Genomic DNA, 18703 nt, shown 5'->3' on the forward strand with positions numbered 1-18703 from the left:
AATTGAACAGGGGAAGTCAGGGGAAGGGGCTGAGGTGAGAGTTTGATTTAGGGAAATGCTTTCAGTCTGAAGAGGAGGAGGAAGAAAAAGGGATGGAGAGACGGTTGTAGAGAAAGAGGGATAACAGATGGAGGCTGGAATCCCCTCAGCAGAGGAGAAGCAAGTGAAGAATTGGATTGCATGCCACTGGCGGGTGTAATTGTGAAGGCGCCCTGACTGAGAGAGCGATACATTGTTCCCTGGACTCAGCTTCCCAGGGAGGAGAGAGAGCGTACACACTCAGTATGTGTGTGAGCGGAAGTCACTGCGGTATGATTTCCATACCGCAGTGAAATATAAATGGATTTGAACATTTGAAGCAACGTATAAAAATCGAAGGCCTAGCATATACAGGTGATGTTATTATGTTGTTCCTTGTGTGTGTTTGTTTGAATTTAATTCTGGATAATGCTCTAACTTTCCTTCACAAGTCATTTCAAAGTCACAAACACAAGCCGGCAATAGGACAGACCTGCAATGACTCTATAATCTGTCAGTGTGTGTGTGTGTGTGTTTGTGTGTGTGTGTGTGTGTGTGTGAGCTCTGGCAATTACCCTGTAAAAAATATGTCCTCAGTCCCTATGATGAGCTACACTCTTACACACTCAGCTGTTTGCACAGAAAGATGTACGACACACATTATTACAAACGTTGGGGACAGATGGGCTTTATGGCTCCAATGTGCGTTCTCTTTTTTTCGTTCCCATTCACACACCGTCACAAAGCTGTGGACATTTTTTGGGGAGACTAAACAGACTGCACTGTTATATCCTTTCTGCCGGAGGAGCAGTTACAAATTGGTCCCAACACTTCCATTTGTACTAAGAGACATGATTCAGTGTGAAATCAGATGTCAAACCACGGAGAATATATAGAACAGGGACATGTCAATCACTTGTCAACAGCAAGGCTCAAGTACCAAGGCCACATCAGCAATATATGGTCGCCATCTCTTTGTTTGTTTATACAGACTGACACATATTAAATGAAAATTCAAAAGTTCTAGTTCCCTAAAATTGGCTCAGTGTCCTCAGTTAACGCTTGAGGCCAACAGGTAAGGATGCCCAAAACAGTTTGATAGGATCTTTTTCTCCCTTTTCATGCCTCACTGTGCAGAGCTTGCAAAAATGCATTAAACTCAGAGATTTCTTTGCTGGAAGTACCTGGGATAACATAAATACATAACTCACAAATGATAAGAAAGGTTGAGCTATAAAAAAAGAGTGTTATAAAATGTTGGAGATATGAGGAAAGTAGTGATGAATAAGTTCAACCTAGTGATATATGTTAACTATAGTTTATGGCTGTGTTTGAACAGAAAAGAGATTTGTGTCAGACACAACTTATCCAACCTGAATGATGATATCGATAGTTTGACCCTATAATTGGACAAAACCCACATGAAATACTGTATAGGATAAAACAATAATGAATGCATTTCAAAACCTTCATTGGTAACGATGACCGTTTGATTGAAATGGGAAATGAGAAGCAGTTTCCTTTATCAAACCCCCCCTGGTTGGTCTTATATTACTTCCTGTTTTATGATAACAACAACAGCTATTGTTTATGAAAGGTATTTTGAAGAGGATAGGACATCTGTGAACGTGTATATCTTAACACAACGCAGCAGTGTCCAGTGGCCTTTAGGCGTATAGGTGACAAGGGAACTGAAGTAGGCAGTAAATATGTAAATGACCAGAGAAAACCGGGCACTTTTGAGCGAGAAGAAAAACTATGATGGGTGTATTAATGCTCTTAATGCCAACGCATATAAACAATCAAGTTACTAGGATAATAAGATCTTGACAGACGACAGGAGGTTTAACTCATTCTGGGTGTAACACATATTCAATCTAGTCCATATGCCGAATTGTCATTGGAATTACTGCCAGGTTGATAAAGACTTAGGACTTGGTGATTAAAAAAATCTAAATGAAAGTGGAAAATCTTTTAATAACTTTCTTAAAAACCAGCAGACCAGCCTAACAATGCAGTCTCATTTCATCTTCCTTGAACTTTTACTTGTTAAAGGTTTTCCACAACAATACTGAGGGTGTAAGCAGAGCTGGTGGTTGCTTGGGAGAACTAGCCCCTCATGATGAAGCGGGTGCTTGTACACTGTCATCAGTACCCATCAACCAGTAGCTAGCAGAGGCCAAGTTTCCTCCTCTCAACACAACTGGCTCCAAACACAAACTCCATATCCACCAAACCCTCTGAGTACAGCAGCGGGAAGCGTTGATGTAACTAAATGTGCGAGGAAAGTGACAGCCTCTTGTTCAGACAAGGGTTCATATGAATTGAGCACAGCAGGTTCAAATATTTGATCTCTGCGCTGGTCTTTTTTTTACCATCCTCCCTGAGGCTGTGTATCCTGGCAGCCTGCCTCCCTTTTGTTTCTGTGCGATACTTCAGGGACAGGAAGACACTGAACACCGGAGCTGGCCAATAACACTGACAGGGAGATGAAGAAACAAGCGGGGCCAAAACTATCAGACACCACTAATGGTTCCCCTCTGGCACAGAGTACATGCTGGAACACAAAAGAAGCCGTGGAGGTGTGTATGCAGGGGTGTGTTGTAAAAGAAAAAACGCCACACACACACTTAGTATATATATTTAAAAATAGACTGTACATGTGATGGTACTAGGGCGCTTAGTGGATGCTTTTGAGCACAGGTGGTGTGTCAAGTGTTAATGCATGCAAAGTGTGCCACTATGTCTGAGTGATATCCGTTTCCTTGCATCTTAAGGTCAGTTGCCATCTCTCTGGGGCTCTTACTGTCACAGACCACTGGGCTGGACATTTCCTGCCCGCCACCAGGCCATTTGGCAAACAGCAGGGTTTAGAACACACTCAATCTGTGTGTGTGTGTGGTCCTGTACTTACACCGTTGTGAGGACCATATTAAGAATAGACTATACAGAGTATAGTTTATTGCAAAGTGAGGACATTTTTACCAGCCCTTTCTTTTTCAAATGGCTGTTTGTGGGTTAGGGTTAGAATAAGAGGTAGGTTAGGGTTAGACATTTGGTTTGGATTGATAAGGTTAGGGTAAAGGCCTAGTTAATAAGTGTGTCCTCACTCAGATATAATCTGTTTACACTCACAATGTGTGGACTTGTCCTCTTTGTGGGGACATAAAGTAAGTGATCATAATGTAAATGATTCCATTTTAAGGTTAAGACATGTGTTAACGTTAGGTTTAGATTTAGATTAAGGTAAGGTTAAGGATAAGGATAAGGTTAAGGTTAAGGTTAAGGTTAAGGTTAAGGTTAAGGTTAAGGTTGGTTTTAGGTTAAGGTTTAGGTTTAGGTTTAGGTTTAGGTTAAGTATAAGGTTGGTTTTAGGTTAAGGTTAAAGTTAAGGTTAAGGTTCAGGTAATTGTGAGGGTTAAGCAAGTAGTAAGTCCTAACAATAGTAAGAGTAAGTCTCCAGAAAATCTATTTAAGACAATAAAATGTATTCTGAAGTGATGGAAAGACCACTCTGTGTGTGTATGAGTGTGTGTGTGTGTGTGTGTGTGTGTGTTTGTGTGTGTGTGTGTGTGTGTGCGAGTGTGTGTGTGTGGGTGTGTGTGTGTGTGTAAACGTGTGCATGGGTCAATGCATCAATCAGTTCCATTCTGCTCAAGGTGTCTCCATACCGGGACAGTCCGGAGATATTCAAAATTATTTACTTTTAACATGTTCTGCCTTTTGAATCTAGACTCATATTCATACTTCATTGATCTTAGCAGGTGTTTGTACAATAAGAGCTGACCACAGAACCGCTATGTCTTCTACCATGACAAGCGATGGCCATGCTACATTGTCTTGTCCATTTACCGTCACAGGAAAACAACAGTGAGGAGAAACTCAATTAAAAACATTCATGTCCTGCAGCAAATTGACTGAAAAGTATTGTTCACAGCAGGATGAAGAAAGGTCACCTCTCCTCACCACCTGCACTCCAACAAATAACTGCCCACATCACCTAGATATTTAAAGCACCTGTTCACATGAAATCGACTGCAATAATAATCGGTATAGTATCTGAAAGCTTTCCCACCTTTGCCGATCTTGAACCAGGGTGTCTGATCAAAAAGTCCATTGGAGAATTTCAAAGCTGTAAACAGGCTAAAAGGGAACCACTGATGGAAACTTCAGTTATACATTTATTTAATAATTTTGGCTTTAAAATATTAGGATACATATTCTGAATCCTATTGTTTTCCTACCTGGCCCTACAACAACTAGTCACTATAAGCACACCCTCTTTACAATCAAGGCCTTGATCAAGGCCAGGGTTAAACGCAAATAAGGAAGCACCATTAAATAGAAGCTTTAAGGTTTTCAGAGTTTGTGAGTTTAAATGTAAAAGTGACTCCTCTGCCTTCCTGAAAACACTTCCTGAGACAGCAGAGATGCAGCCGAACATCCACAGCAGCTTGAAGTGGGAACTGTGAAGTTTCATTCTGCAAACATATTTAGCTCAAACAGATTTTCCTGTGAAATGAGCAAAATCCTGGAATTCACCTGGTGATCACTTCATCACTTTCATTATAGATCCTGGTTGATTTAGCAACAAACCTGTATCGTGTATAGTTTTCTGAAACTGTGTCTTGATTCTTAGTGTATTTAGTTTATCTTTATCGCTGTTCTGGTCTTTGTGGCTTGTTATAACTGAATGTGTTTCATTTAATCTTGCTGTCCCTACTTTAGCTCTTATTTTCAGATAAAACCCTCATAGGGATGATATATATTATGTATATCAGAGTTTTTCAAAGTGGGTGCTGGGTCTCCCCATGGGGGGACTCAAAACATTTTGAGGGGAGGCTCAGTGAATGGTAGGGAAAATAAATATTAAATAAGTTACTAGATTAGCTATAAAAGGCAGATCACGTACAGCAGCCTAAATGCATTTGATTTAGCCTAAGAGATAAGGAACTTTACTGTTTTTACACTTTTTCACAGTCAGACATGATCAAATGCCTCAGAGGCACATAGAAGTTTGGCAAAACTATGTAAGTAAATTGAGGTCGAGTGAGAGGGCACTTTTTCCCCAAACCTTGTTTGTAAGGCCACAGTCTCAGACTTTAATCCTAATATTCACATTCAGCCACAACATTAAAAGCGGTAACTTGTAAAACTGTTTCAATAGTTCAGTGCATAATTTCATTGGGGACATTCTTCAGACGCTAAATGTGTTATTCTGTGCTTCACAAATTTGTTCTGTGCTACCAAATTGTACATTGTTGGAATGGGGACATAGAATGAGGAGGCCACACAGCAAAAGCCCTAGGACGGAATCAAACCCGTGGCTGCTGGAGGACACCTGAAGCTCTGAATGAAAAAATTGATTTTTAACAGATGGAGATTTTTATGCTTTATGTTGCAATACATATTTGTTTTTTAGGTATCTATGAGAGAATGTAGCCAGAACTTTCGACTACCAACTAACACATTTTTGACCAACACAGTCCATAAAGTCGACTTGAGAATCCTGATTAGTTGATAAAAGTATATGACAATACCACTTCACGATGGCAAGAAACGCGGGTAAAAAAATTGAATGTTTGACTAACTGGTCGGACTCCATTGGAGGTGAGCCACACTGGGATGTTGATTCTACATTAGATACTGGTGCTAAGATAAAACATTTTTTAAATAGAGCAATGTATTGGTGGTGCCCAGGTTACTCTGAAGAAAGCCAGGTATCCGACAAACATTCGTTTTAAATATAGAGAATTAAATTAGGTTATCTCTCTTTTTCTGCCTCCCTCCCTTTCCCTCTATGTTTCAGCTTCATTCCCTCTATTCTCTCTGACCCACATAACCCCCCTCCTTGTCCTGCCCCCACCCCTTAGTTCCTCTTTTTCCACCTCTCCTCCAAAGACGTACGCTCGTTCCCCAAGCAGCTCTTTCCAATCGGGGGCCTCTCTTGACCCACGCCTTATCTCTGATTGATGAGTGACGGCTCCAGCAGAGTGGACCACATAGCAACTTTTCCATTAACCTTGTTTTCACATGGTGCCAGATATAAATGTGTAGATATGAGGGAAATCACTAAATCCAAAGGTTCCTCAAGAGTTTTACAAGGTCACAGTTGAGTGGTGCGTCGCTTTGTTTGTAATTCACACAATAATTGCTCTTGCAGCTATTTGGGTGCATGTTTGTGAGAGTACGTGGCCTGTTGAATATACACCAAAAAAACTGAACGAGGCAGATGGAGGAAAAGATAAAGAGAGTGTGTGACACTGCTGCCATACCAGAACAGCTTAGTGGATTAGCAGGGTAACATTAAAAGCAAGTGTGTGGCATAAGGAACATAACCAGCTAATTCACTTTTTATAGCTATTCGTGACTTGTCTAACCCCCCCCAAGTTGCTACGCCTGCTGCGTATTATTGCATGTTTGTCAGTGGGATGTCACGCCACACTCCCAAGGGTGCGTTTGATCTGACTCACCCTCACAGCGCCGGCAGCAAGTTGTCTCTTGTGCAGATAAAACCCCAGCTGAGTTGACCACTGCTCTTTGGTTTCTTAATATATGGAAAGCTGCACTTATCCACAAAGTCAAGCTACAAATAAAACCCATTTGTGACTAATATTAGGACACAGTGGTGCTAGCAGCACTGTAGTAAAGCATTTAAGCTGTTTTTGCAGATTTTGCAAAACATATCCACATATCTAAGTTGAGTAACTTTATGTTCCAGCTTCATATTATATTTAACATGCTTGAAGTTCATTGCATAAATGCCCCATTCACCAACTAAATCTCCACTTCCCACCCTCAAAGTGCTGCTTGTTGGAGGCAAAGCCAGTGTTTCCTTCCTGCTAAAATGTACACATGATGCAAATTTAATACATCTCGCCTGCACCGACAGGGGGGGGCGCTCCACAAGTATGAGACCACTTTCCCACACGTGCAATATGGGGAGTATGTGCTGTGTAATCGTAATTAAATTTAGACTTGCCATATAAAATTGATGCTGTGTTGTGCACATTCTTAAGACGTCCTGCCTGGGCAGTGCTGCTACGTCAGCTGCAACACGTCACTACTTCTTCTGCAGGGCATTTCCGGGTGTAGGAGTCATAGCGGGGTTTATGTGGGAATGAGACTGAAATGATGTGACAATAAAAAAAAGGTTACAATGTGATGTTGTAAACTATCAAGTGGATTAACCTGCTAATTTGTATTCAGGGCAAAAAACGTTAAGACTGCAGATGTAATCATATTTTTATGCAGCTGATACTCAAGTTTTGTCTTGTGTCGTAACATCAGACTGTATAAAATTGGGTGCAGTAGATATCTAGGTGCAATGGATGTACACGATGCATTAGCTACTTAAAGTGATATCTGGACATTATTGTATAAGGTGGGTACAACCTTGTCAGCTCCTACACACATTATTTTTCAATTCTGAATCCCAGAGCTCAAATAACCCTGAGGTAACCTTATGTAAGTCTATATGTGGAAGCACACAGGACAATATTGGAGTCTATTTGTGTGTTTAATATTGTGCAGCATTTCATTCTCCCCCAGCTGTGGAATGAATTCATGCAGGGACTTTAAGTGGTAGCACAACATTCAGTATGAATAATACACGCATACATAAACACACAAACAAGCTTGCAAATGACAGCATCCAGGAACACACATATGCACACGCACACACGCATATGTCTTACACGTAGACTGAGATTGTGATATGTAAAGATAGAGCCATGCTCATACATAGCACATATTTTTGAGGGGAACACAAAATGGGATGTTAATAATACACATACACAGAGGAAGAAAGAGGGAGTGTAGACATCAGGCCTTAACTGCATGTGAAAGCTCAGCACGCCCATGTGCCTTTCCTGCCTGCAGACCAAACACTGGACGTCAACGATGCAGGCAACAAGACAGCTGCTATACACACACGCACACACACACAAACCCACACACACACACACACACACAAAAAGTCTTCCTTAAAGCGTAAAATAGTAAACATAAAAATAGTGTAGCTACCTCCGCCTACTTTCCTGTTCTCCCCTTTTCATTTCCTCTCCTCACATTTTTTTCTACATCTTTGCCAACGCCACATGTATGCAAGTTGTCTGGCTCAGATAGTGTGAGAGAGACAATCACACAAATAACGATCGATAACGATAGATAAAAAAAAGGAAGAATAAAAATCAGGGAGAGGTTGTAAAAAGCTATTAGCAGAACAAAGAGGTAGAAGCAGCAGAGGATAGTAGTAGTAGCGAATTGGGGCCATTTGACCATGAAAAGTGCTCAGCTTAGCGCCAGTGAAATAAATAAATAACAAGATTTAATTTCGCCTGGCTGGGGGCATAGTACAGGTACACTTTGAAACGTAAGGTCTCTGCCTTTGGGAGAAGTAAACAAACATTTTATGTTGCAAAATTATACGTAGCCCATGGACGTATTAGAGGAACTGAATACATGTACAACACATGGTGATGGTCTGTATTTAAAAAAACATGCTTTGCAGTACAAGTCATATTCACACATAAATTCTTAAAGTGCTTTTATGCAAAGTGTTGTCTATATCCCACACCATTAACACTCAGAAGTAAGGGGTAATTTGGCGTTTAGTTTCTTTCCCAAGGACACTGGAGGAGTCGGGGATAGAACCACCGACCCTCTGGTAGAACTTAGTGGTATCTCTCTCTAGATAGCATGAACTCTTTTGAATGAAATTCGCCTACTGAGCTAGAAAAACGCAAAAACGCATTGCTGTTGACCACAGCGCATCAACATAGTATTTATCCCACTGCTCCCCCAACACATCCTCGCTATGCTAAACTACAGTAAAAATTCAGGTATTCTTTCATCGCCCCCTATACACAAATCCATGCTCTAGATGCACTTTGAGCTTCTATTTCTTTATCTTTTGCTACAGCAGTTCCCGATTGAACTGCTACCACAGATGGACCGACGACAATAAGTGGATTTGGCTTCAACCATACTACTATGTTTTGATTCGAAAAAAGCAATGACTTTAGAGCCGCTACAACAGAGAGGTTTGGAATCACTGCTGCGCGACCCTGTTTTATTTAGAAAACTCTGAAAGCTGAGTTTTAGTCAGGACAGTCAGAAATGTAGATGTTTGGAAACAATGTAATAGACACGCACTGCTGCTTCCTGATTTGGTCTTTTCGTTTACGACGTTACTTTGGCAGATTTTTCATCTTACTATCACGGGACCCCCTTCCATAAGAAGGCAAATGGCCTTACCCTCGTTTACCAGTGTAGTACGCAACATGGATAGTCAATCATGGGTGTTGGTGACCCTGTTGTCTTTGCTAACAGCTGTTGTGCAGTGAAGTTCACTTTACAATGATGATGATGGCACACGCATGCCTAGTGTATGTTAGTGGTCACGTGACAGGTGAATTAGTATGGATGGGGATTTTAACTAGGAAAACGCCACAGTGCTTTGTGTGGACAGAGTTCGTTTCAGTTTGACCCCAGTCTTTTCCTTTAAATTTTGGATTGATCATCTGTGGTTTACAACAGAGAAGGTGCCAAATTCGGACAGTGTACATTGCACTTATTATAGCAATATATGTCTGTAATTTCAGATGTGATGTGAGGCACTATCCAACTCTGAGAAGATGATAGTGGAATCTACTGGGTTCAAAGGGTTAATGGGTTCTCATGAGCACCAAGCCTTCTTCTCCCCTTCCCTCTGTGTTCCCCCCATCCATTGGCGCCGTGCACTACAGCGTATGTGAGAGCAGCAAACTATTTACGATTTGAAACATTCACCTTGACGCTCCAGTGGTTGGGCTGAAGTAATCAACTCCTTCCCACCGATACACCCTGTCCACTGATGAAATAGAGCACACTCAGTTCGCCTTCACGGTAATGTCAGTAACAAGTTGTTGACTCTTTAATAAACTCATTAACAAGTTGTGTGGTTTCATTTAAAATGAAACATAGTGCCTCATCACTGGCAACAAAGCACCACGCCAGCGATATTCATTTTTCCTCTTCCAGAAATATAGTCAAAGTAAAACGACCTATTTGTTTGCTTGGACCACATGTGGCTGAAAACATCAAACTAGATGTGATAGGCTGTTGTTGATGGGTTGCCCGCAGAGCACTGCCTGCTGCCATTAGAGGCCAGGCTCACAGCAGGCCATCATGCTGCCTGAACATCCAGTACTGACAAAGTGTATTGTGATGAAACCTCAGATATTCTCGACAAAAAATGCAGCCTACCTGAGGGGAGTCTGGCATTGCTCACACTGCACACTAGTTGGGAGGCTGGATTCATAACAGCATGGCGGCGCTGCATGTATTCATCCCATCTCTAACAACTAACAACTTTTGAAATTAACACTTTAGTAGCACTTAAATGGCACTTACTTGTAGCACTTTGTAGTTTTGCTTTATTTGAAGAAATTGTACTTTCTTGATTCTTGTCGTCCTTGGTATGTACCATCGGGTTTGAATGCACTTATTGTAAGTCGCTTTGGATAAAAGTGTCAGCTAAATGAAATGTAATGTAATGTACTGTAATGTAATGTCTCCCTCCAGTGAAACATCACTCTGCATCACCTAACACTTGTAAGCTGATGTGATTTTATACTAACTTGATCCCAGTTTGAAGGTCTCGACAGCTTGGAAAGAAAATCATACACAATTTGACAAACACCCAGTTTGTTCTGTCATTGTTATCACACTGTTGCTGTCTGTTTTATTAATTATATAATAGAAGAAACAACAATTAAACTGTGACTGTGACCTTTACAACAGCTGTGGCAACCTGGTAGTCGTAAAACACTCAGATATCAATTAAGCCTTAATTGACCTGTTAGGTGCTTTATGGCAGGTAAAGACATGACATAATGAATCATCAGATTCTGAAAATTCCAGAACTCGATTTGTGAAGAAGAACAATGGAACAATCATAAAAAAGATGTGCACATCATCAGAATGTAAAAAAAGCAACGGCTAGGAGTCGATTTGGAGACACAAGCTGTGGACAGCTGAAATCAAGATATAGCTCTTTGGCCACAATCAGCAATGGTGCATTTGGAACCAAAACAGAAGGCAGTTGTACATTGTGTTTGTTTCTGTTATGGGTCATTTTTTTATGCAAACACTTGACCAACACATCCCAAACAATCAGCCCACACAGACAGGCACATTTTGCTCTAGTGGAAATTAAATCATACAAAGCATACAAAACTGCAAAATGTGAACAAAATAATTATAAGAGCCTTCGCTGATGTCCTGCAGAGTTTAAAAAATACATTTTTACATGTGAGAGGCAAATGTTCAACTCCTTCTCTGTTTCTGTTAAGTTTTCTAATGGCTGTCATGCTCTCGTCCATCGCTGCCTTTCCCTATGTTTGCCCTAATTTTTGATTTCACTTTTGATCTTTCTCCCTGCAACCAATATGAAGAAAATTCCACCGCTGTGGACCTATGCTGCTACTTGTTCTTGCTCCATCTTAACACCCCGGCTACAAAAAAAACTGAACTGAATACAGAGCGCAGCAGCAGAATGGGATATCAATCCACACTGCAAGGCAAAGAGAGTGAACCGTCAGGCCACTGTGCACGTATCTCCACCCTTCATCTGTGTGAAGTTCAGAGCTGCTGCTCAGATATGGATTAAACCCCAGACACAACCACTGTTCAGAGACACTGTTTGTCATGGAAATGAAATCAATTGCATTCTCATCTACAAGAATGGCCTCTTGCCTAGGAAACAACAGAGTACCCTTCCCAGGTGTTGATGGATGAAGTACATTATTAAAACTTAGAACACATGAATTACACAACAAAGGAAGCAGAGTAGAAGCAGAGTAGTAGCAGCCTACTGGGGTGTTTTTTTATGTTTCGTATAAAAGCAGGTGGAGTTTGATGTTGGAGTTTTGGTGGGTTTCCCGTTGTGTATTAAGGAGTTACTGCATAGCTCCAAAGTTTATGCTCATAGCTGATTATCATGTAGCTATGCCTTAGCTGACATGTGGCTCATGACATATTTAACTACACACTAGGTTTTGTAATGAGACAAAGTCACTCCACGTCAAGTACAAATCCATTCCACTCACTGTGAAGAACAAAAATCCAGGTCAAGAGGATACTTCGCCCATCACACATGATTTTAATCCATCTAGTGTTGTGAGTGTGAAATCAGTGGGTTTTATCTGTCACTCAACTGTAAAACCTAAAATGAAATGCCTGAAATAAGGTTTTGACACTTGATGTAGTTTCATACAGCTCAACTCACTGAATATAATAACAAGACTGCTATCATGTATTTTATAAATATGTTGTAGGTGCTTGCCTTTTATGCAGTAGCTGGAACTCTCTGCTATACATTTCTTTTTTTTTAAATAAATATACGTATTCAATTCCTTTTTTTTTTTTTGTAGTATGTCTATTGTCACCTCATTTAAAGATCTTCACTTCCTGTCCTCATGTGTGTCCATGCCACGCACAATAGCTGTGTCTCAATTTGGGTGCCACATCCTTCGGAGGCTGCACTTGAAGGATGATCTGCAGTATAAATGTCTGTGCAGCCCATGAAGGATGCAACTCACGTCAGCTGCGTAGACCAGGTCTAGCTAAGTGATACAGCTTCTAAATTGGGACACAGCTTTTGCAAGCAACCGCCGTTCTCTGACATACAAAATAGATGCAAAGTCACGAACAGGCATTCATTTTATGTTGCTCATTTCACTCACTCAAGTTATATTATACCATAACTTCAGTGGTAACAGCAGTTACCCAGATTCAGCTCCTTGAGGAGACAATGAAATTCCCTAAGCTGTGTGCACTATTAGTCTAGTGTTGTTGGCCTCTTCGTTCTTCTCAATTCATTTACCAGAGCAGACTCTAATAAGGTTTTGTTAAAGGACATTAGTTAAGTCGTATTATTAAGTCTTCATATATATTTGTCCCATTGACAACTGGTCATACATTTGAAGGAATTAGCTTAATGCAGACTTGATTCATCATGTAGCGCGACCTCGTCCTCTTAAATGTAAGATGCAGCAATTTAACGTCAAATCTGGAAAATACTTCAGAGAAAGTCTGTATTCCAGGGCTTTTCTCCATTCTTGGACAATGTGCGTTCAGAAAGTCAAAGCAATATATCAAATTACTATTTATGTGAAGATCAAACAGTCAGAGTTGACTTTTGTGTTACCATGTATTCACTGCTTGAAAATATATCATACATTCCAATTATAAAACTTTTATTTTCTTTCATCATGACTGGGCAGTTCACTTGCAGCCCACTCTCTGTATCTACAGCAGAAAGCTATTCGGCTACTTGATTTGATCTCTAATTCACAAGGGCTAAAACAAGTTTACAAGGAGCACTTGAACGTAGTAGCACAATGAGGATGAAAGCCAGGGACGACAATGAATCACAGTCACATTAAAGCGTATACCTGATTGGAGTATCGCATGCTGACGTTTCGCTGGTCCTGTCGGGGCACGTAGCGGTGGATTGGATCAAGATCTTTAGGGCTGATCAATTCATCCACTGGAATATGAAGGCACACATACAAACATAGACAAGAAGACAATTAACACACCCACATTTACAAGATATAGAAAGTTTGTAAAAATACATATATATTTCATATTTTTCACATAATTTATTGACACACAAGGATGAGTCAAACTGAATCCTCTGTGGTAAAAAATACATTTACATCGCTTCATCATTAAACAATCATCAATATAATAAGAACGAATTGATGTTAAGCCAATTTAAACTTATCTTCTGTAACACAAAATGTTGTATAATAAACCCTATGGTCATATTAATAATGAACTTACAGACTGAAATTAGAGCAGAGTGGCTGTCAGTGTGTGGACCATCACACACACGCACACACAAACACACACACACACACACACACACACACACACATATATACTGGCATACCTAGCAGTTTGGCGATGTTGTACAAGGCCTGGCCCCACAGGAAGACCTTCCCATCACGTCCAGAGTTGCTAGGGAAACGCTTCTGGCTCCCGTGCTTGTTCTGCTCCGCCTCCACAAAATCGGCCGGTACGTAGTAGTATTTGGGGACGACAGCATGGCCTGGCAAGAGGGACAAGGACTGTGAGCAGTGTGTGTGTGTGTGTGTGTGTGTGTGTGTGTGTGTGGAGAGACCACCCTTTACTATAATACAGGAACCATACTTAAGTAAGACGTCAGTAGTGACAATAAGTAGCAACAGTTCACTCTCTAGAAAAGTGCTATTAACTTTAAACCGATTTCCTCCTCAAGAAAAACATTTTCACAATTTGGCATACACACTTTCTTTATTGTCATTATGAGACCTCTTCTTTACCATTGGCACCATTTCCTTATACCGCGAAAGATAAGTATAGTGGTGAACGCATCCAAGACGGATTGAGGACACAGTTGAGATCCTCACCACAGTCATACTCACAGCAGTGTAAATGCAAATGTGTCCTGTGTCACATTAAGGGACTGCCAACACGGCTGATGTCCACTGACCTGCTTCAGTTTCATCATGAAATAGAAATATTTGTACACCTCTCACTGTTTCACATCATTTGATAGATTGATAGCAGCCCACCTAATTCTCAACATTGACTGCCAAGATGTTTATTATTAATTATCTTTTTTTTACTTTTTCAAATGAATAGAACCCTTAATTAACTGCAGAGCTGACACAAACAGGCCTGTCCATTTATATTTAGGCTGGGTAGAGACAGCAAAATATTTGCTCTCTGTGAGCAGAATTGATATAAGTGTGGTATTTGCATATAGAGCAGGGAAGTGGTCACAGAAACCCATGGAGATGCTTATATAATGACACACAATCATACAATGTATCTGTGTGCAGCCCTTTCTCTTCCACACATCATTATCACAAAATGTGATTTGCAGTTCTGGGCATGCGGAATGGAAGAGTTTCATGTTTCTGGTTATTTTATGTCTGCTCAACTATCTAAAACTACAAAATTGTAAAAATTACACTTTCAATAAAGGATCTGTGTCAAACACTGATTTTATAAATGATAAAGGTTCATAAAGGTAGATAGGATAGGTAGGTATATATTGTCAGTATGAATTAAACCTTATTAAAGGAAAAAAACTGACTCACAGGCTGACACAACTGGACTGAGATGTACATTCATAATAGCACATTAGCATGTTTGCAGCCTACATATGTGTATGCATCATGGGGACAATGGGAGCCCATGACTCCTGGGAGGTCTGTTGGACCTGCACCAGAAAAGACAATGGCAGCCTTGCAAAGCAGCAAGTACATTTGCAGTTTATGACTTTTCATTGGAATTTAAGAAAGAATAAGAAATCATAATTGTAATAGCCTTTAAAACCCAGACAATATCTTCATGGGTTTGGTAAATTCATACATAACCAGTACAAGGGCTCAGCAGAGAGTCAGTTCTGTCTCACATCATGGTCCTCTCTGCTCTCCAATTATTATTACCTGTTCTATTATGAACGGACCGATAGAAACTCAAAGCTCCTGACATCCCTATCATTTGACTGTTTCCTTCCACAGCTACAGGCACTGGTGCATATAGAATTCAGACACTCTGCTCGGGAGGAGAGTATGAGTTCACTCGAATGTAACGCCTCTGTGAGCCTCTGTCACTGCATGCAGCGGATGAATATGGATGACACCATTTAATAAGTGAAAGATTTTCCTTGCTAGGAGGGAGCAGGAGTCGACTCCGAAGCTCCAAAGTGAATCATAATGATGTCTGATGAGATAAAGTTATACGTGTCTGAGTGTGCGTTTGTGTATCTGTAATTGTTTACATCCATCGGGAATTACTCACCCTCATATGACTGGAAGATGATGGGATCAAGGAGATCCTGGTATTCTTTGACTTGAGCTTTATTTCCTCTGAACACTCCTGCAAAACACACACACACCCACCCACACACACACACACACACACACACACACACACACACACACACACACACACACACACACACACGGATGAAACTTAAAAAAAACACATACTGTCTAAAGCATTAAAAAATCAATAACAATACAATAAGGTGTGCTGTAGTAAGGAAATATGCATTAGATACATGTATGTGGGGAATGGGACACTATATATGCATGCCTATGTTTCCATTAGTGTGTATGGATGCATCTGTATGTGGACAAATGTCATTGTCAATAACATTAAAACTGCAAATGATTTAACTACTTCTTTCTCACATACATGTCTCTGGCCAGTTGACAAATATGAGTCCACTATTTTGCCCTCACATTCCCGTTATGATCAGGTTTGCTTCCGAAGCTAAATGCTAAAAGCTATTGTCTCTAACTGTCCGCCCTGTGGTGGTGCTCTACAGGGTTTTTCTCCTGCTGTTGCTCCAAGCACGGCTGTTGAGAGAAGTGAGGGTGAAACGGCAAACTCATGGACCATAACATCAAAACAATGAGCTGAAAGATGTTTGAATGCTTAGTAAAGCTGAGTGATCATGGATGATAATTGATACGTGGGTTCATCTGTGTGAACTGTTTTGTATGCACATACAGCAGTAACTTCATCCAGTGTTAATAGAAAGTAAAAAAGTTGATCAGGGCAGCTTGTGTTTATGTGTTTTGTGTGTTAATGTTAAAGTGGCGTTGAATGTGTCACAAATCAAACCCTCTGGGTCTGCCTATCCTGTATGGAAGTAATAAGTGTCATCCTTGAATGGCCTATTGCTAGTGTGGTAATCGGCAACACTAGTGCCATACAGTGCACAGCAGCATTTCACTTCTCAGGGTGACATATTGCCAAATTGCGCTACACTACCGGAAATCACTTATTTTCTCTCTCTAGTACAGCTCAAGGAGTTAATTCCAGGAAAGGTTGTTTTCTTTTATCGTGCTGAAATTAACATACTTTAAAAGGTGTGGTATCAGAGAGGTTTCCCGTACTTTCCGATGCCCAACACTCTGAAAAACTATACTTCTTACTTTTTTCTGATGATTCCTTTAAATTGAAACGTAATATCACCCAAATATATTTTTTATAAGAGTCTCCAAATCTTGGCAAAAACTTAAAGCATCACAACAAGCAGCGATGGATAGTACAAGACTTACCGTCAATCATCATGTAGATAAAAAATATGGGAAACTCGCACTCGATTCCATCAAAAAGCTGGAGAGAGAAAGAGAGGGAAGGAATTATTGCCTCTCCACTTCAGAAAGAGGAGAGCGGCACAGGGACTTTAAAGAAGCAGATGGGTGACCTTTAGTAGCACCGAATATAGAACAGCAAGGCACAGGGAAAAGATACACAAGAAATGACATTGTGAATGAAAACTGACAAAGAACAACTTCCAAGGTATTTTTTATCTTAATACAAAGTTGTGATGTTTTTTGCGACAAGGATAACTGAAGGTCTGAGATGTGTGAAAGTTTATGATAGATTTGTTAATAAATCAGTCGATCATTGAAGTTTTGAGATTCCAGAAAGGTAGACTGGAGCTACATGTTTGAGAAGTCAAAAACATGTGTGCGAGGCAACCTTGACCTAGACCTTTGACCACCCAAATCAACTCAGTTAATGTGAGAGTCTAAGTGAACATTTGTGCCAAATTGTGTTATTAAGCTAACGTGTTTACAAGTCCAGAAACGTGCTTTGTAAGGTCACAATGACCGTAACCTTTGTTTGACAAATTAATATTTGTGCCAGATCTTTTTAGCCAGAAATCCACTATAGCTGTTTCTGATAAACCAAATTCACTAGAAAATGAGGTCCTGTGATCTTGACCTTTGACCGTGGACTGATGGAAAATTTGAATTTTATTTCATACGGAGGGACAGTTCCAATGTTTAGTTTCATGCAAGGTACCTGACAAAGGTGCTACCATAGTTGCCAAATTATCTTAAAAATAAGGGGTGATCCATATACAGATCATGATCTTATGTGGGATTTAACGGTAGTTTGACTTAAAGCTGAATCCATTATCTATTATCATGAAATCCTTTAATACATTTGTAAATCTCTACCCAAGATTGGCTGACAGCATGAACACAAACCTAACCAGACCAAACCAAACAAGGTGGGCAGATGTATTTGTGTGTTTTTGAACTGCATTTAACAGGTTAGGTGTTAAAAGCCCTGAGTGAGATGATGGACCATCGTTATTGAAGTCTGTTGATCTATGGATCACATTTGATTTGCACAGTTTTGACCTCTAGTGTCCCCTAAGGAAGCACGTGCGTAACGTTGCTCCACTAATTTAATCAGGTTTTTCATTTAATTAAACCTCTGACTCTTCTTGCCAAGCCATGATTGACTGAGAGATTGACTCAGTGACTGACCAACTGATCAATCTGAATGATTAACTGATTGACTCCGAGTCCGTGTTTTTTTTTTCAGCTGATTGAATACAGATAAATAAAAGCCAGCATGTGAAAGCTGGAGAAGAATTTTTACAGGACAAACACTCAGAGCGCTATGAAAATCATCACTTGTTGGATTATTCTCTAAATATTACTAAACCATAAATCCTATTATAGCTCGCACACCACAGTGTCACAAGTATCACACATATTGACACACCGGCCGTCTGAAGCCGTTAAGTTACACATCACATGCAATCAAATGATCTTATTTAATTCCAGTCATTCATTCTCAGCTTGTGGTCACACACAAACAGCAGCAG

General features: G+C 40.3%; 1 protein-coding gene across 8 annotated transcripts in view; it reads right to left on the reverse strand.

Moving 5' to 3' along the window:
* The window catches only part of phkb (phosphorylase kinase, beta), a 106334-nt gene that overhangs the window by 36915 nt on the left and 50716 nt on the right, over window positions 1–18703 (reverse strand). For all 8 annotated transcript variants that reach the window (XM_062389986.1, XM_062390020.1, XM_062389993.1 and 5 more), the window contains 4 exons: window positions 17133–17190; window positions 15862–15939; window positions 13961–14119; window positions 13458–13552 (listed from right to left, as the gene is read on the reverse strand). In XM_062389986.1, coding sequence (XP_062245970.1) covers window positions 13458–13552; window positions 13961–14119; window positions 15862–15939; window positions 17133–17190 — 390 coding nt within the window. The remainder of the gene's footprint in view (window positions 1–13457; window positions 13553–13960; window positions 14120–15861; window positions 15940–17132; window positions 17191–18703) is intronic.

Source organism: Platichthys flesus, chromosome 1 (genome assembly GCF_949316205.1).
Source record: "Platichthys flesus chromosome 1, fPlaFle2.1, whole genome shotgun sequence".
Lineage (NCBI taxonomy): Eukaryota > Metazoa > Chordata > Actinopteri > Pleuronectiformes > Pleuronectidae > Platichthys > Platichthys flesus.